Below are 27,653 nucleotides of genomic sequence, written 5' to 3'. Positions count from 1 at the left end.
ACAGTGGGAGACCATTAGGAAGACACATGCTGGGCCTGTAATTAGTGACGAGGGCGCTTCTCATTTGTGTGGCTCTCAACATTGTAATCACTACCTAATTTACTAAAGCTAAAAACGGAGCTGAAAAGTGAGCAGACCATTTTAAAGACAGAGTCTAGGTTGGTAGTGTGGTCTTTAGATATTATAAGCTAATCATACATTCGTATTGCTGTTATAATCTAAGTAAGTATTACAGGCTCATGTAAAGTTATACAAAAGAAAAGTTTTTGGTGCTATTGGTTGTTCTCAGTTTCACATGCCACTTGCCTACTTTGTTGAAATACAAACACAAACTAAATACAAATAAGAAACTATGAAAATGTGTCTTTACTTCCAGATGGCATTCCATTTTGAGTCTGACATTTAATTTTATTGGAATACTGCATGGATGTTTTACATTTTGACCTGTTTTTTTAATCAGCGGTATCCTTGTACGACTTTATCCTGGTATAAAAATAATATTTTTATGCTTTGAAATCCCTTTCCTATCCCAATGTCATATCCCTTACGTTTGCTTCTAGTTTTATGGCTGATTCATTTATTAATGTTTTCCTTTTAAATCCAAGCAGAACTTACTGTGTTGTATAGGGCGAAGTACAAACTTTATTTCTTGTTTCTTTGCTTCCTTAAAAGAATTTGGAATTAACAATATGATCGAGCCCTTGTTTATCGTGAATGATTCTTGCTCATTGCAGGTAAGCTCCCCAGCCCTTTAGCTGACCACGTGGTGAGTTCAAGGTCCTGATCCAACAGCACAAGGGAATTCACACCAGCCCTGAGCCTCGAAGATGGTGTCACAGTCTGCGGGCCAGCAGGACTCTCCTGTGGACCCCTGGGAAGGAATCAGCAATGACCCTGGCGACATTGATGGTTCGCCCAGCCTCCTGGACACGGACCACCTCTCTTGCGCATCAGACATCAGGTTTACGAGGCACAGAGCTGCCTGGATTAACCCCCAGTGTGTGCAGCAACAGCTGCAGGACTCGCCCCTCCAGGTGCCAGCAGTGGGGAACAGAGAGAGCCGTGTTGCCTGGGATGCTGCCTCTCCCTTGGGCCCTTCACCGTTATCTCTTGGGGACTCCGTGGCGGAGACATCATTGTCGAAGGGCACTGTGGACTCCATGGGCAGCTCCTCTGCCCGGGGCTCAGCTGAAAAAGGCAGTGACTTCTCTCTTACCTCAAAGGAAGAACGGGCAGTGCTCCCAGGACGCTGTCCTTGGACGCCTCTGTTCACAAGCTCCAAGTTTGATTTGGCTGCTTCCCCGTGTCGTGAGGCTGACAATGCTTTTTTCAAGCCTTCCCAGCTGACAGCTTCCACTGATGCAGGTAACTCTGGTGGGGACTGCCCTCCTTCCTGTCTGTTCTCACACCAGCTCTGCCCGGGGCTGAGGCCAGGTGTTCCTCACGAGGGAGAAGCTCCTGGGTTTCCACTTTGCCCACGATCCAGGGCATGGGCTCAGTTCATGCGGTCTTTGGCCCAGCACAATGGGTCACGATGGGCGGAGTCAAGGATTCCCCTTCTCCTTAGACTGCAGGGAAATGTCATCTTAGTGATAATCAGTGTCACCTGCCATCTTGGAGCAGGTATGTGCCCTGCAGGGGAGCACCAGAAGTGGTCTGCATTCAGTGTGGTGATGGAAGGTGGTCCAGACAGAGTGGGCTCCAGTTCACACCAGTGCTGAGGTGGGAGAGGAACTCGCCTCCCCTGTTAGATTTACCTGGACAGGGTGTGGCTAGAAAAAAAGTAAGACTTAAAAACAGTAACCACAATTCCTCCAAACTGGAGAAAACCTTTTCCTGTTAAAACCAGGGCTATGAGGTCACACACATATTCCTAAAATACTGAAATTCCTAAAATGAGATAATCCACACCAAACGCCACTCAAGAGTCAATAAATTAGCAATTCTTGTTAAAATTTGTGGCATGCTTAGTTTATTTTTAAATATTCATTATGCTGTATTCACACTTTGCATTAACGTGTATTTCTGTTGGAATCCTAGTTCAAATAGTCAATGAAGTTTTTTCTTTCAAAACAGTTTTAAAAGCTGCCTGCCTTTGTGTGTGTGTGTGTGTGTGTGTGTGTGTGTGTGTGTATTTATTTCTCACTAGCAGGAAGCAGTCCTTCCCCTTTGCTAAAATGCGGAGTTTATTTGTTCTATTGAAACTTTTGAAAAGTCAAAGATGGTGACAATCTTTAACATATTATTAATAGTTTAAGAAGAGCAGATTTTGGACAATGTTTCAGTGGGCTAACTTTGAGTTAAGAACCAAATTTGAGCAAAATGGCACAGTCTGATTATAGGCCTTTTTTCTCTTTTCGCTCACCTGGCCGGATAGTTCTCAGGAAAAGAGTGATTTGTAAATCCACTGGTTGAAAAGTGAGAAATTAGTTTCCTACTAGGTTGTCTCAAGGGAGAGTGAGGAAAAAAACAGAGAAAATTGAAAGCCCTCTCTCCCGCAGGCCACCACCATGACAACTTATAAAGTGACGGAAGATGACCTGTAGGGCCTAGTGTACCCCTGCCCCAAATCATTTTTTGTATTCCTCTACAGGAAGTGGTTCTGCAATTTCAAAGTATCCTTTCTCCAAGAAAGAAAACAGGCACCCCAGCCGCTTTGTCCCAAAACAGTGACTCCAGGCAATCTCTCTTAGTACCTTTAAAAACCACTCTGTCTTTTGAGAGTATCTCTTAAACTTGGTAAGGGGATTCATTCCGTGGGTTTAAGAAAAAGAAGTCCCGAGTGAGATGGTTCTTTGTCTCTTTGATATGGGGGCAGCAGTGGGGAGAGCAGGCATTTACCACAAGGCCTGGGATTTTCCTGGATCTTCTGCCTCTCAAATGGCAGCATCAGGGTTTTCCTTTTTTAGATTATTTGGGAGGGAAAGACACCTGAGCCTGTCAGCATTTCCTGGGGCTGTAAGAAACAATTCCTTTTGTCTGCATAGGCTCTACACGTTTACAAAGTAGTTTCACATTCCTTGTCTCCTTCAGTTTCCTAATAAGGTTAAGTATCCCAATAATAATAATTATCCCAATTCCAGGGATGAGGAAATTTTACTGCAGAGGCACAGCTGGTGAACCCGGGGTGTGGGGAGGCTGGAACTGGAATCCACTGTCTGATTTTTCTCTGTGCTTTTTCCTCTATCCTCAGGGTCCCCAAACTATGACCTGTAGCCAAACCCCGCCAGACTCCTGATTTCACAAATACAGTTGTGTTTGTTTTGTCTGTAGCTGCTTTCTCAGGACAGTGGCAGAATTGAGTAGTAATTGCCACGAATGCTGTGTGGCCCTCAGATCCTACAATATTTACTATCTAGAGCTTTTCAGAAAAAGTTTGCCCACCCCAAATGGCTTCTGAAGCTAAGAGGTCCAAAGTTTTCCAGGCAACAGTGGAGTTCTTGAAGACAAGGCAGAGAGGTTGGAGGGATCCTGCTTGCCTCTCTCTTTGCCACCCCGAGAGCTTTAAAGCCTTCAAAACATCTGTAGCACTTTGTTCTGATTCACCAGGTTGGGGCAACAGCGCTTATGGCTCTCACCGAAATGTTTTGCCTTACAAGCTGCAATAAGGTGTCACATGACAGGCCTCATTTTTGTCTTGATGGCGTTCATTGCCAGTAATGGAGTGGCTTAATAAGGATGCAGAATGGCTGAGTCAGCCGAAGATATCCTCTGTAGCTTCTTCTTGTTTTTGACTGGAGGAAGAAGGTTTTAGAGAAGCAGTGCTGACCTTTTTCAGATACATTTTGTTTCTGTAAACAGGAAGTTTTAGGTCAAATGCAGTGAGTTGGAGGAATGATCCCACAATTCTTAAGGCCCTGCTTCTAGACTGTTCCTTCTCACCCTCCATCTCCTGTAGGTAGATTGCGTGATCCTCTTCTCTTTCTACCCTCTTTCCTCATTGGTCTCCTCCATTCCCATGGCTCTCTGGGAATCCTTCTCTGAGGATTCCTCCCAAGTTAGTCCAGAAGCTTCTTGCAGAAACGATGACCCTCTCCCATCTGCAAGGTCTACCATCAGAAGGGTCTTTCTTCTTCTGTCGTCCTAATTTATTCTAGAATTGTGCTGATTTTTATTTTTTACACTTATTTATTTTATTTTTTATTTATTTATTTATTTGGCTGCATCGGGTCTTAGTTGTGGCATGCAGGATCTTCCCTTGCGGTACACAGGCTCTTTGTTGCAGCGTGAGGGCTTCTCTCTACTTGTGACGTGTGGGTTTTCTCTCTCCAGTGGTGGCACATGGCGCACAGGCTCCAGAGCGTGTGGGCTCCATAGTTTGCGGCATGCGGGCTCTCTTGTTGAAGCGCGCGAGCTCAGGAGTTGTGGTGCTCGGGCTTAGTTGCCCCGCGGCATGTGGGATCTTAGTTCCCCGACCAGGGATCGAACCTGCGTCCCCTGTGTTGCAAGGCAGATTCTTTACCACTGGACCACCAGGGAAGACCCTGTGCTGATTTTTAAAACAGCATTTAAAAGCCACTCCCTTGAATGGTTCTTAGATAATCTTTGAACTTCTTTTTCTCTATTTTTAATAACTTGCTGTACTGGCAGGTGCTATTCAAGTCGGTGGAAGAACCGTTTCTTCAAATTCCTTCTCACCAGAGGCATTCGTGCTCCCTGTGGATGTAGAAAAGGTGAACACAGCTTCTTTTTCCTTTTTAAAACCACCGAGAGTGTTAATCCCTTAGAATGTGCTGTTCTGATTTCAGTCTGGAAACTTCACTGGATGAGGCATGGCAAATAAGTTTCATTTCAGCATTTGATTGGTAGTGTGTGCACTCAGCTGGGAAGTTTTCCATGATTGATGAATGATGTCTCCCACTGAGGCACCACCAGCCTAGGGTTTCATATCACAAGAAATTCAACTTGGGTCATCTTTTGGTTGCAGTGGGCTAAATCTTCTGTCTCTGGAAGATATGGACTGTACTTGATGTAATGACCTATGATAATGCAGTTAAATAAACGTTTATATGTCTATGCATTAACTCCACTTAAATACAACTTCTTGATTTTTCAATCTAAGACACCCTCAGTGGGAAAAGAAAGTTGATTATGCTTGTGAGAATTTTAACTGATCATCTTTTCTTCTGCAGGAAAATGCTCACTTTTACATTGCAGATATAATTATATCAGTCATGGAGAATATGAAGTGTAGTATTCTGAGTCAACAGCACACAGAGACCTGGAGTACGGGAGAGGCCAGCGGGTCGCTCGGGAACGAGCAGGCGGACTCGGAAGTGATGTTTTATAGCCACATAAAGCAGGAATCTGGCTCTTCCACTTCGTCCGACAGTGGTTCTGAAGGCAAGTGGGGCAAATATGAGAAAGCTTCCTGCTGTATTTGCCACGTGCATCCCCTGTCAAACCCTCTGTCTAAAGCTTCTGGAGTAACCTGTACAAGGCCCACCATGTCTGCTGCTTGGCTTGGAATTGGTCATTGTGCTCCATTCAGTTATGAAATCGATGTGCTTTTTTCTTGGGCGCCATCCTGCTTTCCCTCTTCCTCTGTCTTGTCACTCAGCATCCCTCTTCTTTTTTTCTTTTTTCTTTTTTTTTTTGCGGTACGCGGGCCTCTTACTGTTGTGGCCTCTCCCGTTGCGGAGCACAGGCTCCAGACGCGCAGGCTCAGTGGCCATGGCTCACGGGCCCAGCCTCTCTGCGGCATGTGGGATCCTCCCTGACCGGGGCACGAACCCGTGTCCCCTGCATCGGCAGGCGGACTCTCAACCACTGAGCCACCAGGGAAGCCCAGCATCCCTCTTCTTACACAGGCTTCCTTCCCCCGTGTAGTCCTCTTTCATTCATTCCGATAACAAGGAACCCATGATGCGCTGGGTGCTGGGAATCCGCAGGCAACAGGATATGCTCCTTCCCCCAGGGAGCTGTCACGCTGGAGCAGAGGCTGAGGAAGGGATGCGTGATCGCTGGGCTAACAGAAGCAAGGGCTCAGCGTGGCGAGTCACGGGCTCAGAGCATCTCTCTTTATTCTGGGATCCAGGGAGCCTTCCTGGACCAGAGGGGCCCTAAGCTGAGAACAGAAGTTAGGACTTAACCATTTTCTTCCCATTTCCTAAGTCTGAGTCCTGCTTCAGTCCTAGATTCTTTCTCTATATTTACTTCCTGGGAGATTTCATCCACTGCAATGCTTTTCCATTATTCCTTCTCCCTTGATATCTCCCCAGTTTCTTTGCAGTCTTTCACCTCTCTTCTAAGGGCTTGCTTCATGAGCCTGGGAGCTGTTGAACGCGTTTACCTGGTGGGCAGGTAACTAACTTAACTTGCCTAAACTATTCATCTGTCACTCCCTTACAATGCTCCTCCTTTCAAAAAAAAGATGAAAACTAAAGCCTACTTTTCCATGGGACTGCCTTTACTTAGCATCTGAATCAGGAACCTTCCAGTGATGAGGGAAGCACTGGCTCCAACGCCTGGCACAAAACAGTTGCACAATCAATAGATGTCGAATACACTACCTCGCTCAAATTTACAATGATTTTTTTAAAAAAGGATACAAAGCATCCCATCGAACCCAGTGGTGGCCAGTACAGAACTGACCAGTAGAGAGGCAGCTCTGGCATCTGTCTTTTCTGGGGTTTTGTGGCTTCTCATTACTTCTCTTCGTGCAGTCGTTTCATTCTCCTTTTCCTGCGGCCAGACTTCTACCCTCCCCCTAGCATCTGGTTTCAGCTCGGCAGTCCCCCTGATGGCTCAGTCAGGGTCTCACAGCTCAACCTAGCTTCGCGGGACCCCAAGTCCACATACCCAGGGAAGAGCACCTGGCGGGGCCTGCTTTGACTGGGTGTCCACAGCTGGTCAGCCAGCGGTGGCCAGGGGAGCCAGGGAATGTGATATGGACCATTGTCCCCCTTGAGGCCACCCGTGGGGAGAAAAGAAGGGATTCCTATTCCTGTACACGGGGCTCTATCTGTGCCTCCTCTTCCTCATGCCCATGCTCCGTCCTGTTTCTACAAGGGAAAAACATCAGTCCTGACTTAACAGTAATACAACATCCTGCCACCTGTGCCCCAGTCCCACCTTTTACCTGGACCATCAGAGCAGCCTTCTGGCCAGTCATTCTGTAACATCTACATCTAGGTCCTCCATGTATGTTTGCTGCCTTTGATCTTCTCTCTTTACTTTCAGCCTCTTTCCCCTCGTTGATTCTACACACATATGTTTTCCTAGAACACAGCTTCTAATCCTCTAAAATGGCCTGCTGAGTTTGTTCCACATTTTACCCTGGGATTTCAGCCTTTGGGTTCCACCTGCTGCCTGCCTCTCCAACAGGCATCTCCTGCCATTTGCTTCCCTGTGCTGTACCATGGGCTCCAGTTTTACTAGCCTGTTCTACTCGCTGGCAGACATTTTTCGGAAGCTCCTGCCTCCTTCCCTTTGCTTCCCTGGGCTCCCCTGGATTGCCGGTTCCCTGGGAACAGCACATTAGTTCCTTCCTCCTTCCCATTCTTCAAAAGCAATCTCCCAGTACGAGCTCTGTGACATGCTCCCTGATTTGTATCACAGGGCAGGGGTACCATCCATGGGAAATGAATCATAAGTTGTGCTCCAGGATGCTCTGTGATTATCTATGTGCATGGCTCCCCCGGCCTCTGAACTTCTGAAGGCCCATGACACACACCTTGCTTTCTTGTGGTTAAGTGTGTCGGTGTCTCAGACCCCTCATGAGATCTTTTTTTTTTTTTCTTAAATTCCATATATATGTGTCAGCATACAGTATTTGTCTTTCTCTTTCTGACTTACTTCACTCTGTATGACAGACTCTAGGTCCATCCACCTCATTACAAATAGCTCAATTTCATTTCTTTTTACGGCTGAGTAATATTCCATTGTATATATGTGCCACATCTTCTTTACCCATTCATCCGATGATGGACACTTAGGTTGTTTCCATCTCCGGGCTATTGTAAATAGGGCTGCTATGAACATTTTGGTACATGTCTCTTTTTGAATTATGGTTTTCTCAGGGTATATGCCCAGTAGTGGGATTGCTGGGTCACATGGCAGTTCTATTTTTAGTTTTTTAAGGAACCTCCATACCATTCTCCATAGTGGCTGTACCAATTCACATTCCCACCAGCAGTGCAAGAGTGTTCCCTTTTTTCCACACCCTCTCCAGCATTTATTGTTTCTAGATTTTTTGATGATGGCCATTCTGACTGGTGTGAGATGATATCTCATTGTAGTTTTGATTTGCATTTCTCTAATGAGTAAAGATGTTGAGCATCCTTTCATGTGTTTGTTGGCAGTCTGTATATCTTCTGTGGAGAAATGTCTATTTAGGTCTTCTGCCCATTTTTGGATTGGGTTGTTTGTTTTTTTGTTATTGAGCTGCATGAGCTGCTTATAAATTTTGGAGATTAATCCTTTGTCAGTTGCTTCATTTGCAAATATTTTCTCCCATTCTGAGGGTTGTCTTTTGGTCTTGTTTATGGTTTCCTTTGCTGTGCAAAAGCTTTGAAGTTTCATTAGGTCCCATGTGTTTATTTTTGTCTTTATTTCCATTTCTCTAGGAGGTGGGTCAAAAAGGATCTTGCTGTGATTTATGTCATAGAGTGTTCTGCCTATGTTTTCCTTTAAGAGTTTGATAGTGTCTGGCCTTACATTTAGGTCTTTAATCCATTTTGAGCTTATTTTTGTGTATGGTGTTAGGGAGTGATCTAATCTCATACTTTTACATGTCCCTATCCAGTTTTCCCAGCACCACTTATTGAAGAGACTGTCCTTTCTCCACTGTACATTCCTGCCTCCTTTATCAAAGATAAGGTGACCATATGTGCGTGGGTTTATCTCTGGGCTTTCTATCCTGTTCCATTGATCTATCTTTCTGTTTTTGTGCCAGTACCATACTGTCTTGATTACTGTAGCTTTGTAGTATAGTCTGAAGTCAGGGAACCTGATTCCTCCAGCTCCATTTTTCGTTCTCAAGATTGCTTTGGCTATTCGGGGTCTTTTGTGTTTCCATACAAATTGTGAAATTTTTTGTTCTAGTTCTGTGAAAAATGCCAGTGGTAGTTTGATAGGGATTGCATTGAATCTGTAGATTGCTTTGGGTAGTAGAGTCATTTTCACAATGTTGATTCTTCCAATCCAAGAACATGGTACATCTCTCCATCTATTTGTATCATCTTTAATTTCTTTCATCAGTGTCTTATAATTTTCTGCATACAGGTCTTTTGTCTCCTTAGGTAGGTTTATTCCTAGATATTTTATTCTTTTTGTTGCAGTGGTAAATGGGAGTGTTTCCTTGATTTCACTTTCAGATTTTTCATCATTAGTATATAGGAATGCCAGAGATTTCTGTGTATTAATTTTGTATCCTGCAACTTTACCAAATTCATTGATGAGCTCTAGTAGTTTTCTGGTAGCATCTTTAGGATTCTCTATGTATAGTATCATGTCATCTGCAAACAGTGACAGCTTTACTTCTTCTTTTCCAATTTGGATTCCTTTTATTTCCTTTTCTTCTCTGATTGCTGTGGCTAAAACTTCCAAAACTATGTTGAATAAGAGTGGTGAGAGTGGGCAACCTTGTCTTGTTCCTGATCTTAGTGGAAATGGTTTCAGTTTTTCACCATTGAGGACGATGCTGGCTGTGGGTTTGTCATATATGGCCTTTATTATGTTGAGGAAAGTTCCCTCTATGCCTACTTTCTGCAGGGTTTTTATCATAAATGGGTGTTGAATTTTGTCGAAAGCTTTCTCTGCATCTATTGAGATGATCATATGGTTTTTCTCCTTCAACTTGTTAATATGGTGTATCACGTTGATTGATTTGCGTATATTGAAGAATCCTTGCATTCCTGGAATAAACCCCACTTGATCATGGTGTATGATCCTTTTAATGTGCTGTTGGATTCTGTTTGCTAGTATTTTGTTGAGGATTTTTGCATCTATGTTCATCAGTGATATTGGCCTGTAGTTTTCTTTCTTTGTGACATCCTTGTCTGGTTTTGGTATCAAGGTGATGGTGGCCTCGTAGAATGAGTTTGGGAGTGTTCCTCCCTCTACTATATTTTGGAAGAGTTTGAGAAGGATAGGTGTTAGCTCTTCTCTAAATGCTTGATAGCCTCATGAGATCTTAAGCTCTTTGAGAGATGAGAATTTGTCTTATTTATATTTGCATTCAATATAGTGCCTGGCCTGAAATATTTTATAAATATTTGTTGAATGGTTGACTGGAAGCTCATGCTTAGCTGAAATTTTTAAAAAATATGAATATGTTAAATGAAATTTAAAAATATTTTTACCACCCAGATAAAAATATTTATGTTTTATCACTCTTGTGACATTTATGGTCATAGAGGTTACTCCATGAGGTAAGGCAGGTGTTCAACAAATTGCAGGTTGATCAAGAGAGTATTAAAAACAAAAAACAAAAAACAAAAAACTAGTCAATATCAGCACGCACCTCACATAGGGTGAGTGATGCTTCCTGGAACTTTATCAGTTAAGTATATTTTTGTGCCTGTACTAGGTTGCTATGTAAATTGTATGTTACTTGCTGATCATGATTGAAAGAGTGTGAGAAACACAGAGGTGGGTAAAATTGCCCCCATTTAACCCATGAGGAAAGCAAGCTGAGAAGTTGATTGTCCCCCAGCTAGAATGGTTTTTCAACGATCACATTTTTCAGTGAGGGTATTTCTTGAGGTAATAGCATGATTTGCAAAATCATTTCCCAATTCTTTGGCATTTAGGTAGCTTTCAATATTTTAACACTTTAAAAGGACTGCAGATAGCTCCTTTGTGATCAAAACCTTCCTCTTTCACTTTTTTCCCTCTGTTTAATGACATTCTTAGGATAATTCCCCAAACTGGTATTAGGGATAGAAAAGCATAAATGTATTTGTATTAGTTTCCTGGGGCTCCTGTAGCAAAATATGACAAACTGGGTGACGTAAGACAACAGAAATTTATCCTCTCACAGTCATGGAGGCCAGAGGTCAGCCATGAAGTTGTTGGAAAGGTTGGTTCCTTCCAGAGGCTCTGGTCCATGCCTGTCTCCTGGCTTCTGGCAGTTGCTGGGGATCCTTGATGTTCCTTGGTGTGTAGATGCATCCCTCCAGTCTCTGCCTCCGTCTTCACAGGATGTTCTTTCTCCAAATATCTGTGTCTGTGTCCAAATCTCCCTCTTTTTATGACACCAGTCATATTGGATCTAGGGCTTGCCCTGATCCAGTGCTACCTCAGCTTAACTTGATTACAATGCAATGACCCTATTTCCAAATCAGGTTCACATTCACAGGTTCTGGGTAGACATGATTTTGGGGGACATGTTCAACCCAGTACAATGTTTGTCACCTATACTCTTTGCCTCACTGTGAAAAAAAAAGTGTTTTTCCCCCTCTTTCATTCTGTAAAACTTTGTATTATGGAAATTTTCAAACTTACATAAAAGTAGGCAGAATACTCCTATGGACTCCAATAGACTCAGCAATCTGTTTCACTTAATCATGTGAATATAAGAACAACACAAAAAGAGCTCCCTGTACTTTTTAATTCTTACAGCTGAATTTTAAAATTTTTTAAAAATCAATAGCCCTTTCATTCCCCAATTTCGATTTAGCTGGGTGTTGCAGGTTGGGCAGTCCTTTTTCTTCTTGTTGGTGAAACCTCTTTCCTTTCTTTTTCTAGGTTGTGCTGTGTTACAGGTCAGCCCAGTGGTTGAAGCACCTACTTACTGTGATGTGATGAAAGAGGACTCCAAATGTGACTTGGATGAATTCGTTATCGTAGGTAAGATTTGGAAACTCATGATCTGTGACTAGGTACCCTCCTCCCCACATACATACAGTACCACCTTAGGTGGCATTCAGAGAAGCTCCTTCCAAGATCAGACAATGTCCCTGATATAAAAAATAAGATGTCTCGATATTAATCTCTCATCTCATTTGTAGATTTGAATGCAAAAGCAGGTGCTTGTTATGGTCCAATATCTGTTTGGCACCTCAATTATATTTTGATGAAATTTCAGATGGGCATATTTTGAAATCCCATCTTTGGTCATTAGCTGTAGTCTCATAGTAGAAACACAAAAGAATGTGAAGTATGGAGATGCTGAATAACTGGTCCTTTCTGAGATGCAGGCAGCTATTTCTGTGTTCTCATAAACTTGACTATGATGAAGTGAAACAGATTAAAAGACCTCACTACCCTTTCTTTGATTTTCCCACAGAACTTGGAGATTTCAGCAATACCACAGAGACCTGTGGATGTTCCTGCAGCTCCTCTAAGAGGTATCATCTGCACACAGACCCCCCGGGCCATCACCTCTGAGGCACTGTAGACCCCAGGCCTCTGACATCTTGGGCCAAATTCAGCCAGTTCCAATAACAAGGATTACTGCTTAGAAATGAAGCCATCACTACTAAAGTTCCTACAGTGTTTTTAGAGTGTTTCAAAGACTTTTGTACACATTCTCATTAATCCTCATGGGTGGGATGGGTGGGTTTTCTTAAACCCCATTTTATGGATGCAGAAACTGAGGTTCGGACGAGATGTGCCTCAGGACGCCGTGCTGTTAAATAGCAGAGGTAGGGCTTGCACTTAGGTCTTCTGACTCTACATCTGGTGCTATTTTCACCACCCCTCCCCACCTTGGTACCCTCAACAAATACAAGCTGCCCTGTTGAGTGTGGAGGAATTGAGTCGAGTAAGATAACCGTCGGTGGGCAGTTGATGCACGGCCCATTGTATGACACCTCCTCTGGTTTCTGGAGAGGGAAGGATAGTTGAAAACCTAAAGCACAAGACCGTAAAACACTCCTTGTGAATATAGTGTTCCATTTTTGCATCTCTTACGTTTTAGTGTCATTTATGAGTCAAACTTCAATTCGGCTGAGCTAATAGCCAAAGAGTTATACCACCTATTCAAGAAGTGCTGGATGTCAGAAGTTAATTATCAGCTGGCAGGCTCCCTGAATGCAGCTGGCTCCACAGTAAGTATCAACAGAAGTTGACCTTGAATCAAAAGTTCCTAAATTCTCATTTTGCCTGCTGTTCACATCAGATGTTTCTGTCTTTCTTGGTTGCTGGGTGCTGATGGATCTGATGTTTATTGAGCGCTTGTGATGCACCAGGGCCTGTGCTCGGCAATTCATATTTTAATCCTCACAAGTCTCCTATTAGGTAGATGCTACTGTTATTTTAATTTGAAAGTGTTCTTTCCAGACCCTCAGTGGGGCTGGTCAGTGGTAGAGCGGCGGGAGTGGAGCCCCAGGCTGCCTCGTTTGAAAGCCCAGGCTGGTTCCCTTCCACACTGCCCGCCGAGCAGGCCACCCACCGGGGCAGAGGACGCTGTGGTAGAGGCTAAAGTCGGGGTGGGAGAAAAGCTCTCTGGAAGTGCAGGGAAGGCAGTGTTCCATTTCATCAGGGGAACTTGGGAAGGCGGATAGGCGATCTCAGAATTCAAGGTAAGCGTCAGGCCAGGCAGAACTGTAGCAGGTAGGGGCGTGTGAAGGACACTCTTGGCAGAGGGCAGCTGGAGCAAAAGTGACAGGGAGGTGCAGGGTGTGTTTCCCTTTTTTTTTTTTTTGGCCATGCCGCAGGGCATATGAGATCTTAGTTCCCTGACCAGGGATCAAACCTGCGCCCCTTGCAGTGGAAGCACAGAGTCTCAAGCACTGGACTGCCAGGGAAGTCCGCGTGGTGTGTTTCTTTTTTTTTTTTCCTCTTAATATTTTTTAAAATTTATTTATTTATTTATCTTTGGCTGCATTGGGTTTAAGTTTCTTCCGGCGGGCTTTTCTCTAGTTGCGGCGAGCGGGGGCTGCTCTTTGTTGTGGTGCGTGGGCTTCTTATTGCAGTGGCTTCTCTTGTTGCAGAGCACAGGCTCTAGGCACGCAGGCTTCAGTAGTTGTGACACGTGGACTCAGTATTTGTGGCTCACAGGCTCTAGAGTGCAGGCTCAGTAGTTGTGGCGCACGGGCTTAGTTGCTCCGCGGCACGTGGGATCTTTCCGGACCAGGCATTGAACCCGTGTCCCCTGCATTGGCAGGTGGATTCTTAACCGCTGCTCCACCAGGGAAGTCCACATGGTGTGTTTCTTGAGCAGAGTGATTCGGTGTGGTTGGAAAACATGTTTGTGTGTAGCTGGGTGTGCTCTGGGGACAGTTAATCTTAATCTTCCTTGGAAATTAAGCTCAAAAGCGACCGAACTATGGAGGGCATAGATGCTAAGTTCAGGAGTTTGGATTTTAGATGCTAAGAGGAAAGTATAATGGTTGGGAGAGGGGCCTCTGCACCTGTATAAGCCGGGAAGTGTCTGCAGAGAGCTGCTTCTGGAAAAGTCTGACTACAACAGGGGATTCTGATCCGCAGCATTTGTCAGCCTATTGACTAAGCAGGGTAAGGTTCTGCTGTGCACAAAAGCATTCCAGGTCACACTGACCTACTTACAGCAATTCTGGAAACAAAAGAACTAACTGAAAATACCAAGCAAAGTGATCTCAGCTGCGTGGTGTCTTAAGCAATTCTCCTGCAGAGGGTTTTAGATACAGGGAGGGCTCTGCCCAGGTCCTTTAGTTCCGATGAAAGCAGTTTTCACTTCTCAAGGTAAATTTTAATGTTGGGAACACATTTGAATGTTCTTTTATTTCAGTTCCTGAAATATGCTTGTTGCTCCTAAATCCTCTTCTGGGTTATTTATGCAGGTTGTAAATGAAGAATGTATCCAGAAAGACTTTGAATCCAGCACGGATGTAGTGCAGGAAATTAAATTGAAGTCGAGGATCAGAGGGACTGGAGACTGGGCGCCCCCTAGGTTTCAAATCATATTTAATGTTCATCCACCACTCAAGTAAGTCTGGGTTGCTGCTTGGACCCTCCAGTCCAGTTAAAACAAGTTGTGATCGGTCCCACCTGACTCGTTCTGAAAATAGGTGAAGGCAAAAAATAATATACCAAGGGACAAAGAAAAATTTGTTTTAGGAAGAGTAAAGTTGGGCATATTTTTCTGAGTTAGCTTTCTTGGCACCCTGTTTATCATGGGCTTTTGGGTTCTGTAAGGCTTTTTTTTTGTTTTTTGTTTTTTTTTTTGCGATATGCTGGCCTCTCACTGTTGTGGCCTCTCCTGTTGCGGAGCATAGGCTCTGGACGCGCAGGCTCAGCAGCTATGGCTCACGGGCCCAGCCGCTCCACGGCATGTGGGATCTTCCCAGACCAGGGTACGAACCCGTGTCCCCTTCATCAGCAGGTGGACTCGCAACCACTGCGCCACCAGGGAAGCCCCAGGTTTCTGTAAGTTTTAACAACTTGAGAATTTAACTATGTGTCCTTAATTATGAACATTACATAACCATTGAAAAGTAAATAGGCTCATATTAAGTGGCTAATAGTGAGCCTTAAAAATTACATACAATAGGGCTTCCCTGGTGGTGCAGTGGTTGAGAGTCCGCTTGCCGATGCAGGGCACAAGGGTTCGTGCCCCGGTCCGGGAAGATCCCACATACCACGGAGCGGCTGGGCCCGTGGGCCATGGCCACTGAGCCTGCGCGTCCGGAGCCTGTGCTCCGCAATGGGAGAGGTCACAACAGTGAGAGGCCCGCGTACCGCAAAAAAAAAAAAAAAAAAAAAAAAAAAATTACATACAATAATTTTAAGACTAGACCACTATTTTCCAGTGCAATGTGAAGTAAAAATCAATGAATTACTTTTTTTAAAGGAAAATTTAATCTTGAAAAGCACACCTACAGTTAAGAAACATAACGGAATGCAAATAAAAATATCTTTGTTCTCTATGAAGTAACAAAATCCTAAAAGACAAAAACACTAAGATGGTGCAAAAAAAGGAAATAAATACATTTTATATAAATATATATAATAATTTAAAGTAGTGTTTATTCTGAGAGTAGATGACATTGTAGACAAAGGGACATTGTAACGAAATACAGTTTTTTTCATTCTTCTTGGTTGGTATTTAATACAGTGTACAAACTGCAGTTATGAAGGGACTGGTAAGGGTCATTGCCTTCCCTGTGGAGGTGCCTTATAGACTGACTGTTTATTCTTTTCTTTCGAGAGAATGCCAGGAAGTTCTCTGGGGCTGCTTGGGCAGAAGAGCCCCCTCTCCAAGCCTTGTTGAGGGGTCATTTCCCTTGGTGTGGGATGTCTTTCCTCTGGGATTTCCCTGGGTCCTCTCAAAGGCACATGAGTAGGGTTCCACATATTTTTACCGTGGCCACTTTTGCTGACCCTAAACTGTATTTAAAATTTACAACTTTCTCCATATTTCCAAATCCCATGTGGAACTGTGACACTAACAGTTCAATAGCAAACACTTCAGTAGACTATCTTTCACCAAAAATGTTCGATAGCATTGTCTTACATTACCTCTTATTCATCTAAATGTCTTTGGATCCATCTGTAAACTGCCCAGGTGCATCATCTCTTGGTGTCTCGTCCCCCTGAACATTTTCCCATGTATTACGTGCCTCTAGTTTTCCGTGGAGAGAGAATTCTGTGTATGTCCAGTGAGAAGTCTTTAAAGACCCCTTGGTGGAATAGTTACTTGAGATACGGACTTCTGCTTTGGTGGCAGCAGGGGCTTTTAAAAGACCTAGAGATCTCAACTAGAAAACTCTATTGAATAATTCTATTTCTTTCCCAAATGAAAAATGATAAAATTAAGCCCCCATACCAAGAAAAGTATGATGATGTCAATTTCTCTTACAATCAGTGAAAAATGCCCCCTTGGCCTTTTCTGAAATGTAACTCTTATCGTTTTCTGCCCTCAGGAGGGATCTCATGGTAGCAGCCCAAAATTTTTTCTGTGCTGGCTGTGGAACTCCAATAGAACCTAGTAAGTATGGATAATGGGTTGCCTGCTTATTAGGTGATGACATTTTTTTCTTAAAACATAAGTATGGGTATACTTTTCTCTCAAATGCATACAAGCAATAATTACACAGCAACAAATCTTCTGTTCAACAATGATTTGATTCATAAGCATGTGAATGAAATTTACATGATTTCATATCCATACCCTTGCATTTTTAAATACTGTAAGTTAAAAAGCACCCCCAAATAGCCCATTCTTACATTTCCTGTTTATCCCTCTATACATCCAAAGTTGGGCGGTGCATTGTTTTTGTCAGAAATGCCTTTGATGAGAAGTTATAGGCACTTCGTGATGTTGCCCTCTCTTTCGTGAAGAGGCCACCGTGACCTACAAGGCTCTGTGACTGCCCATTTCCTCTCCGACTCTTATCTCCTAGCTTTCTCCCCATTGGGCATTGAGCTCCAGCCACATGGCCTCCCTTTTGGCCCTTGAAGGTGGCAGGCTCTCTCTTGACTCAGGGATTTGCATTTGTGCTTCTCTCTCCCTGGAATGCCCTCCCTACAACGTCCCCCTGACTGGCTCCCTTCCTTCCTTCCCATCTTCATTCACAGATCTTCCCTGGCTACCCTATCGAAACTGTCCACCTCACCACCCTCCTGGCCACAAACACACACATACACACTTTATATTCTCCTTCCTTTCTATTTTTTATTCAACCACTTATCTCCCTAAAATATTCTTTCCTATTTTACTGATTTTTCTTATTATTGTCTGTCTCCCTCAGAAGACTCTAAGTTCCATGAAGACAGATATGTGGTCTGTTTTATCCATTGCTTTCTCTGTTGCTCCTACAAGCGTGCCTGGCACACAGTTGGGACTCAGAAGATATTTGTTGAATGATTGAATGGCTTATGCAGAAGCTAGCCAGACTCCTCTGAGAGGGTTTCAGGGAGTGGCCCCAGGGCCTAGAAAATTAGGTTTCACCCCGTCAGAAAGGCGAGTTGCTCTCTTGAGACTGGGAATCACTTGTTTTGCTGTGAAGGCATCCATAGGTCTAACCTGAGAAGGCTGGGAAGAGGAGCTTTGTGGGAAAGGGTTCCTTTGATAGGCAGTCTTGGAAGGAAAAAGACTTTGAGCATCTCCACCTCGAGAAATAAAAATAGAAAGCAGAAATCTATCTGAACTTCCTTCTGCCATGTTGAATGATAATGCCTGCCATGCATCACAGTTGACTAGTTTTCTTTGAATGACCCTCTTCCCCGCTAGTCTAGTGGGGACCATGTCTCTTTGGTTAACCACTGTATCCTGGTGCCTCAGTAAATATTGAATGCATGACTCAGAAACTGTGAATGCATGACTATGATTCCACCAACTTTTAAAGTACTTCCCAGAGTTTGTTCACATGTGGAGACGTAGGCCTGCACCACTGATAATAGCATGGTCCTTCCCTCATGGAGCTTGCTGGCAGGAAGTCATCAGCTAAGTAAATAACAGGGTGATGCCTGAGACAAAAGAGAAAGGCAAGAGTGCTATGGGATTTACAGCCAGGGAACTTAATCTGGGCTCAGGGGGCTGGGAGTGAAAGGTTTCATAAGGAAGGGATTGTCCCCAAAGGAGAGAGAGAGAGAGAGAGAGTGAGTGTGTGTGTGTGTGTGTGTGTGTGTGTGTGTGTGTGTGTGTGTGCGTGTGTGTGTGTGTACGGGTTGGGGGGTGTCACCATATGTAAAGGGCCCAAGGCTACTGCAAACAAGTCCTGTACGACTGGATAGTAGGAACAAGATCAGACAACGTGCTGCAGAGGTAGGCAGAGCACGGACGGCAGGAGCGTTAGCAACCGTGGAAATCATTTTGGACTTTTCCCGTGAACTTCCTATAGTTCTTAGGATAACTTTAACTTTTCATTTCGAGATATTTTTAGACTTACAGAGGAGTTGCAAAAATAGTACAGGCACATCCCATATACCCTTCACCTACCCTTCACCTTATAATAAACACAGTATAATTATTAAAACTGATACGTTAGCATTGATACAATCCTAGTAACTAACCTACAGGGTTTATTTGGGTTTCACTAATGACTACTATCCGTTCCAGGGTTCAATCCAGAATTCCACATTGAATTTAGTTGTCGTGTCTTCTTGCTCTCCTCCAATCTCACACAAACTGAATCATTTGAAACGTAAGCAGCAGAAAGGATGGTATTTGACCCTTTAGCAGGTCCTAAAAATAAGGATGATGAACAGCTATCCCACCAGAGAAAATAAATAACGATTCTCTAATATTGTCTAATACTAGTCCAGATTCATTCGTGGTCCTCAAGATGATGTTTATAGCTAATTTGTCCACCCAATTTCCAACCAAGTTTCATACATTGCATTTCGTCATTATTTCTCTTTAGTCAGCTTTATTCTAGAACTGCACTGTCCAGTATGGTAACCACTAGCCCCTGCGGCTACTGAAAATTAAAATTAATTAAAATTAAAAATCCAGTTCCTCAAGCACATTTCAAGTGCCTAGCAGCCACCTCTGGCCAGTAGTGACTGTATCGGACAGCACAGATCGAGAACCTTTCTGTCCTCACAGAAAGCTCTGTTGCACAGCACTGTTCTAGAATTTTTCCCTCTTATTTTTTTTTCTATGACACTGAGTTTTCCTGAGTGAGAACAGCTGTGGTTCAGAGCAGAGTTTCTCAACCTCAGTGCCGTTGACTTTGTTATGTGTGGGGGATGGGGTGGGAGAGACTCTGCTGTGCGTTGTTGGGAGGGGCATGGGGGAGACTACCCCGTGAGTTGTAGGAAGCTGGGCAGCATCACTAGATGCCTCTAGCAGCTCCCCAGTGGTGACAACCAAAATTGTCTCTAGACATTTCCAAATGTCCCTTAGGGGGAAAATCACTCCTGGTCGAGAACCGCGGGTTTAGGGTGCTTTGTTTTGTTCTGTTTTAATTCAAGGACTGAGGAAACCAAAAGAGATGGAGGTAATCCATTCTGTATTGATAGTATAATGCTTAGTAATGCATTCAATGAAATTTGGTGAATGAGTGACTGGATGTTGAAACGTTAGGATTTTAGATGTTAGGGAAAGATGCATTCTAACAGGAAAAGGTGTTGGCCCCTTCTGTCCTCTGTCTTCACATCTTGCTAAGTTCGATCAGAAAACTAGAGTTCAGGGGCCAGGATATGCCTGTGTTTTTCCCGTTTAATATAAAATGTGTTGAGGCCCTATCATCCGCAAAATAATACTCATTCTTCTTCAAATCAGAGATCTTAATCCAAGGTGGGAAATAGACACAGTACAGTAGACTTATCAAAGTTTCAAATTTGAGAGCTCAGGCATAAATCATTAAGCACTTAATAAGTTCTTCACAAATAATTTGTCAACCCTAGAGAAGTGTCATATGTTAATTTAGAGTTTGGTAATAGCGTACGTGCATATGTACTTACTGTTGACCCTCATCGTTCACGAATTCCGTATTTGCAAATTTGCCTACTCCCTTAAATGTACTTGTGACTCCAAAATCAGTGCTCACGGTGTTTTCACGGGCATTCACAGGTATGTGCAAAGCACCGAAAAATTTATCGCCTGAAATGTGAGTTGCCGGATGCACTTGCTCTCAGCTGAGATTGAACAAGGCAGCTCTGCCTTCTTGTTTCGGCTCTCATGCTGTAAATAAGTCCTTTCCCCAGTTTATTTAGTGCCATGTGTTTTTACATTTTTGGATGGTTTCAGCTGTTTAAAATGGCCCCCAAGCATAGTGCTGAAGTGCTGTCCAGTGTCCCTAAGCACAGGAAGGCTGTGATGTGCCTTAAGGAGAAAATCAGCTTCCTTCATGAATGATAAATGTCAGCCTCGGCTCATCTTAGACCCTAGGCTTGAGGCAGGAGCACATAGGAGGCTTAACTGAACTGCCATGTTCTTTCTTAAGCCAGGTGGTGGGCACCCAGGTATTGGTTGCATTAATTTCTATACCTTTTGTTTGTCAATATGTTTTATTGACAATATTTCCAAAAGCAATGCATGTTCATTTTAGCAAATTAAAAAGTGCAAAGAGCAAAACTCCTTTCTTTCCCCCACCCTCTAGAAGTATTCAATGATGGCTTTTTTTTTTTTTTTTTTCCTTCAGTACGCGGGCCTGTCACTGTTGTGCCCTCTCCTGTCGCGGAGCACAGGCTCCGGACACGCAGGCTCAGTGGCCATGGCTCACGGGCCCAGCCGCTCTGCGGCATGTGGGATCTTCCCGGACCGGGGCATGAACCCGTGTGCCCTGCATCGGCAGGCGGACTCTCAACCACTGCGCCACCAGGGAAGCCCCAGTGATGACTTTTTGGTGGGCACGTTTTTGGACTGTGTGTGGTTATTTTTAAAAACAAAATACAGATCGCATTATACACACCTATACCTGGACGTCCACTGCCCACACTCTTCCCTGTATTTCATAGGCCCCCGGGCATCTCACTGTTGAGTGGGCCATGCTTATTTAACCAGTTGCTTCTTTTTTTTTTTTTTTTTTTTTTTTGCGGTACGCGGGCTTCTCACTGTTGTGGCCTCTTCCGTTGCGGAGCACAGGCTCCAGACGCGCAGGCTCAGCGGCCATGGCTCACGGGCCCAGCCGCTCCACGGCATGTGGGATCCTCCCAGACCGGGGCAGGAACCCGTGTCCCCTGCATCGGCAGGCGGACTCCCAACCACTGCGCCACGAGGGAAGCCCAACCAGTTGCTTCTTAATGGATATTTAGATCACCCCCCCATCTATTATAAATGTGCTGTAATGAACACACTTCTCTATTGCCACACGTGCAAGTTAGCATTTCTGTCTAATGCTACAGAATTAAGATTACTGCCTCACGTTTAAGAATTGAACTGTATCATGGAAATGTCCTAAAAGGTAGCCTCTCCTGTCAGCCCTGTGAGTGAGTGCCCATCACTCTACACCTCACCAGCTCTGGATCTCTTAAATGTGTGACAGTCTGAGGCAAAGCCAAGTATTTCACTCATTTTATATGCATGTCTTTGTTACTGAGACTGAGTGTTTTTTACATCTTTACTGGTTGTGTTTCCTCTTCCTATGTATTCCCAGCCTCTGTGCATGTTTTTATTTTTTTCCTCACTGATTTATTCAGGAACTCTTTGGGGTGCTACTTCCTAACTGTCTACATAGAGTGCGTTATCATTTCCAAAACATTTTTCATATGTGTGATAGCATGGAATCCAGCTCTGAGTTGTTTTCTTGGCTTCAGAACAGTTAGCCTGAAGAGATTCGGGCTTGTAAGAGTCTTCCTGCCAGTAAAAGGTTGAGTCTGGACTCCTACAAAATCCCCAGACCCTGAATCTCATATTCTTTTGACCACACGTCAGTTTAAAAGGCCCATCTTCCAAATCCAAGAGCGTTTCGGGAGGGTTCTATTTCCCCACATCTGTTACACGAAAGCAAAGCTCATGAATGGCCATGACTCAAGGCCTCTGGTGTCTGCCAGAGCTTCCCCAGCACGGCTTCGGCGTCGTGAAAACAGCGAGCTGAGTCTTGCCCTTGGGTGGGAATTGGAGGTGGGGACAGGCAAGGGTTGGTTTCCAGCATCAGGTCATCAGTGCTCATCCTTCTGTGTGTCCCGCAGAATTTGTGAAGCGGCTCCGGTACTGCGAATACCTGGGCAAGTATTTCTGTGACTGCTGCCATTCGTACGCAGAGTCGTGCATCCCTGCCCGGATCCTCAGGATGTGGGACTTCAGGAGGTACTATGTCAGCAATTTCTCCAAACGGCTGCTGGACAGCATATGGCACCAGCCCATCTTCAATTTGCTGCACGTCGGCCACGGCCTGTATACGAAGGCCAAGGAGCTGGATAGAGTGAGGGTGAGCAACTGCCTTTCCGGGGAAGGGAGTCCGGTGGCTGAAAGGGTCCTGTGGCAGTAAATGGACATCTCCCCCAGCTCGGGGCATCCAGACAGACCCTCAAAGGGGCGGATTTCCCATCCAGCGGATGGAGCTTATGCTTCAGAGACCCTCGCCTGCTTGGGCTCTTTCTGTGGTCCCAAACCGAATTTCACATTTATGCGTAGTTTTCATTTATACCTAGCTTTTGAATTTTATTATCTTTTGAATAAAAATTGTATGTGTTTAAGGTGTACAGCATGACGATTTGGTATATGTATACGTAGTGAAATGATTGCTAGTCAAGCTAATGAACATATCCATCCCCCCACACAGTTACCTGTTGGGTGGGTGTGGTAAGAACACCTGAAATTTACTCTCTCAGCAGATTTCCAGTATTTAATATAGTCTCATGAACTGTAGTCATCATGCTATACATGAGGTCTCTAGACTTTTCCTACCTAACTGCAACTCTCTACCCTGGACCAGCATCTCCCCATTTCCCTCACTTCTTCCCCCCTAGGAACCACCCTTCTAGTCTCTGCTTTTTTTTTTTTTTTTGGCGGTATGTGGGCCTCTCGCTGTTGTGGCCTCTCCTGTTGCGGAGCACAGGCTCCGGACACGCAGGCTCAGAGGCCATGGCTCACGGGCCCAGCCGCTCCGCGGCATGTGGGATCTTCCTGGACTGGGCATGAACCCGTGTCCCCTGCATCGGCAGGCGGACTCTGAACCACTGCGCCACCAGGGAAGCCCTAGTCTCTGCTTTTATGTACTTGACTTTTTTAGATTCCACGTATAAGTGAGATCATGCAGTTTTCGTCTTTCTGTGTCTGGCTTATCTCACTTAGCATGATGTCCTCCAGGTTCATCCATGGTGTCTCAAATCGCAGGACCTCCTCCTTTTGTATATAGTTTGGTGTTTTTCTTAAAGAAGGCCCCCAACATTGTATAAGCTTTAGATTCCCCAAGACCTGGGTCCCTCCTGGACCCTCTGTAGATCTCTGGACTCAGTAATGAACCCCTGCTATAAAGACTGTATTTCAAAGGCTTATTTTCTAGAGTTGTAGCATTTCAAGGTTAGAAGTAACATTTAATTTTGACTTATACATGTCCAGCGTTATTTGTTTTTAACATCTTTATTGGAGTATAATTGCTTTACAATGGTGTGTTAGTTTCTGCTGTATCACAAAGTGAATCAGCTATACGTATACATATATCCTCCAGTGTTATTTTTTCACATTTACTTTTTCCCCTGTTTGGTTCTTCACATCAGGAAATCCAGGAGCAGCTATTTCATATCAGGAAGCTGTTGAAGACCTGCAGGTTTGCTGAAAGGTGCTACTGCTGGCTGGGACTGGCGGGCGGGCCTGTGAATGGGAGGTCTGATAACCCCACGCGCTTGCTGAACCTTTGTGCCTCCAGGCCCAGCTCCTCCAGTACAGAGAAGTCACCTTGTGACTCTCCTTGGGGATGCGGACCCCCTCTTGAATGTTGCTAAGCCTTCTAACTCACTAGCAGGGAATTTAACATGATAAGAAGAATGGACCAGTATAAGGATGAAACAACTCTAGCCAGTGGGCTATTATTATTATTATCATTATGTTAAATTGTGATAAAATACACATAACATACAATTTACCATCCTAACCCTTTGTAAGTGTCCAGTTAAGGGGTTAAATACGTTCACATTGCTGGCCAACCATCACCACCATCCACCCACAGAACTCTTTTCATCTTGTAAAACTGAAACTCTGTACCCATTCAACACCATCTCCCCAGCCCCCATTCCCCCAGCCCGTGGGAACCACCCTTCTATTTTCTGCCTCTATGATTTTGACTATTCCAAGTACCTCATATGAGTGGAATCAAACAGTATTTGTCGTTTTGTGGCTGGCTTATTTCATGTAGTATCATGTCTTTAAGCTTCACCCCACGCTGTGGCCTGTGTCAGGATTTCCTTCCTTTGTAAGGCTGAATGACATTGCATTGTATGTATATTCCAGCTTTTGTGGATCCATCCATCCTTCTTGGGTTGCTTTCTTTTGCTTATTGTGACTAGTGTTGCTTTGCTGATAGAGAGGCATGTCAACTTTTATTGGCTGTGTAATAGTCTGTACTATGATGTGGTATTAAGTATTGTCCTATTACTGAACACCTCATACATTTAAATATCTTTTGTTATTAAAAAAAAAAAAGCACTAAGCTTTAGCTGAATATCTGACCACATCCATAGGTAGGCCTGAGGATGAACTTCTGAAGGCCATGGCCATAAAGGCACAGGCATGAATTTAGCAGAGAGATTTTTTTTTTTTTTTTTTTTTTTGCGGTACTCAGGCCTCTCACTGCTGTGGCCTCTCCCGTTGCGGAGCACAGGCTCCGGACGCGCAGGCTCAGCGGCCATGGCTCACGGGCCCAGCCGCTCCGCGGCATGTGGGATCTTCCCGGACTGGGGCACAAACCCGTGTCCCCTGCATCGGCAGGCGGACTCTCAACCACTGCGCCACCAGGGAAGCCCAGCAGAGATATTTTTAAGCAGAGGAAGAGTAGGTTACTCAAGGAATTAAGATTATTTGTTATAACAGTTGGGACGATAGGTTTTTAAAAATTGTTGCTCTGTTTTAAAGCTGCTTTCCGTTTCTGATCTTTATTTGATGCTGCTGCATTGCTTTTGAATTACATTTCTCCTGGAGGAACTTGTTTTCTGTAGTGGTTTGTCCTTGAGCTCCACCTTATGGCATTGGGGTGAAAGGTTAATTTCTTCTCAGGGCCTCAATTTTCTCTGTAACATGTAACAACGTTCACAATCTTACCACCTACGAAAATTTCTTGAATATACACTCTGTGCTTCAGATAAACAAGCAACAGTACACATGTTAAGGGAGAGTCTGGGGAGGAAGTCAGCACAGAGACATCTGTGCCAGAGTGTGTGTCAGTCAGTGTGCACGTGCCCTGAGAGTGCTGGGGGCGGGCAGCCTGTACTTCATATGGGACGAGGTGGGGAAGCGAGCAGACAAGGCTTTCTGGAGACAAAGCCTGAGCTTTAAGAGCCATTCAGAGCGAAGATGAGGGGTCAGGGATCCTTTGGCCGAGGAAGTAGTGTGAGCGAGGACCCTGGGCTGGGCAGAGAATTAAACATGATCTGGCATCCCTAGAATGAGAAGTCTAGTGTAGGCAGTGGCTCGCTTGAGAATGCAGTGCATGGTGATGCTGCTAACTGATTTAGGGAATTCTAGAGGAGATCACGAGGGCTCGGAGAAGGTTATGTTTGGTTTTGAATGCCCTTGGGACATCCAAGTGCCTTTGACCAGACTGCAGTTGGATGCCTGAATCTTTTTTTTTTTTTTTTGCAGTACATGGGCCTCTCACCGTTGTGGCCTTTTCCGTTGCGGAGCACAGGCTCCGGACGCGCAGGCTCAGCGGCCATGGCTCACAGGCCCAGCCGCTCCGCAGCATGTGGGATCCTCCCGGACCGGGGCACGGACCCGTGTCCCCTGCACCGGCAGGCGGACTCTCAACCACTGCGCCACCAGGGAAGCCCAAGATGCCTGAATCTTAACCTCAGTGCTGGACCAGTGGTTTGGGAGTCATAGTAACTCTCCTGAGGCATCACTCAGTGATGCTGATGGACTTGAAATTTAGTGGAAATGAATCAAGTGGTACTTTTTATCTCAGTACACGTTTTCAGGACTGGAAAAACAAATTTTCAGTTTTCTTTTGCTCAACATGCACATGGGCAGGCTGCCAGAGACACTTTTCTTGTTCAGCTTTTTGAAATTCGGCGTTTATGGAATTTTAACTTCGTGGCTTCCAAGCAGATTTGCAAAATGTAAAGTGGGGAGTAAAGTTAACTTGTTCCTGGGGCTATTTTTCAAAAAGTTGAGTTCAAAATATTCAGTGTGAGTGCCAGGAAAAAACACCCCCCTGTTTCTGCCCTTGCCTGTGTCAGGGGGGTTTGATTTCCCCTTGGTTTCCTTTCCGGCAGCACATTAAAGGAGTTTGAACAGGTGCCAGGACACTTGACTGAGGAGCTTCACCTGTTCTCCCTGGAGGACCTGGTCCAGGTCAAGAAAGGGCTGCTGGCGCCCTTGCTCAAGGACATTCTGAAAGTTTCCCTCGCGCACGTGGCCAGCTGTGAGGTGAGGTTTGTCTGCCCTGGTGGGTGCATCCCTGAACGGTCCCTTCTGTGGCCAGGCCTGGGCAGGGTGTTCTGCACTTGCCTCCTTTAACCCTCACAAACTCGGAGGAAAGTACCAGCCACACTATTTGCAGATGAGAAAAAATGAGGTTCAGAGCTGTTAAGTACCAGACCAAGAGCATCCTACTGGGATGCAAGCCTGGGCCAAGCGACGTGTAGTCTGGGCGCCCAGCGCTGTGTGGGGCCTCCCTCGACTCCCATCTGCCCTGACATGCCAAATGCAGCTGTGTAGACTCAGGATCCAGTGGATCAGGACCTCTGTGTCTTCACAGCCTGACAAATTGTAGGGGAGCCATCAGAAACAAAATGAGATTGTTTAAGAACACCTGTTTAAAATCATGATCTTTCTCTGGTGCCTCAAACTGCCCTGATGTGCCATTTCTCCAGACAAAACAAATGCACATTTATTGTTCTGATTCTTCCATTGTGGCAGGATATAGCATCCCGTTCCTTCTAGAGGCTAGAATCATACACATTTAAACATTGGTGTTTACAGAACTCTGTATGTCATTAGAACGCTTGTATAGTCAGAGTAGCTTACGGTCTTGGCTTATAGAATACCAAACTGAAATCTTTACATCATCTGCCGCAGACAAGCTTTTTAATTGTTACGTATATCCATGACATTCAGTGGCCTTGTGCAAATACGATATGTTGCTTAGGCATATCTTTTGTCCTATGCAGAATGTTTCATTTGACTTCTATGAAAATTACAATTCATGAATTTATATAAACGTTTTAAATGCAGAAACTTG

General features: G+C 44.6%; 1 protein-coding gene across 1 annotated transcript in view; it reads left to right on the top strand.

Annotated features, from left to right (window-relative positions):
- Window positions 1-827: 827 nt before the first annotated feature.
- The window catches only part of RUBCNL (rubicon like autophagy enhancer), a gene marked incomplete at both ends in the record, with an annotated part of 28,379 nt that continues 1,553 nt past the window's right edge, over window positions 828-27,653 (top strand). Inside the window, 11 exons of the mRNA XM_079721993.1 lie at window positions 828-1,365; window positions 4,591-4,673; window positions 5,133-5,343; window positions 11,692-11,793; window positions 12,233-12,293; window positions 12,866-12,995; window positions 14,709-14,854; window positions 16,791-16,855; window positions 22,447-22,685; window positions 23,977-24,038; window positions 26,686-26,839. Coding sequence (XP_079578119.1) covers window positions 828-1,365; window positions 4,591-4,673; window positions 5,133-5,343; window positions 11,692-11,793; window positions 12,233-12,293; window positions 12,866-12,995; window positions 14,709-14,854; window positions 16,791-16,855; window positions 22,447-22,685; window positions 23,977-24,038; window positions 26,686-26,839 — 1,791 coding nt within the window. The remainder of the gene's footprint in view (window positions 1,366-4,590; window positions 4,674-5,132; window positions 5,344-11,691; window positions 11,794-12,232; window positions 12,294-12,865; window positions 12,996-14,708; window positions 14,855-16,790; window positions 16,856-22,446; window positions 22,686-23,976; window positions 24,039-26,685; window positions 26,840-27,653) is intronic.

This window comes from Hyperoodon ampullatus, assembly GCF_949752795.1.
Source record: "Hyperoodon ampullatus genome assembly, chromosome: 16".
NCBI lineage: Eukaryota > Metazoa > Chordata > Mammalia > Artiodactyla > Ziphiidae > Hyperoodon > Hyperoodon ampullatus.
This window is presented reverse-complemented; position numbering and strand designations above follow the sequence as displayed.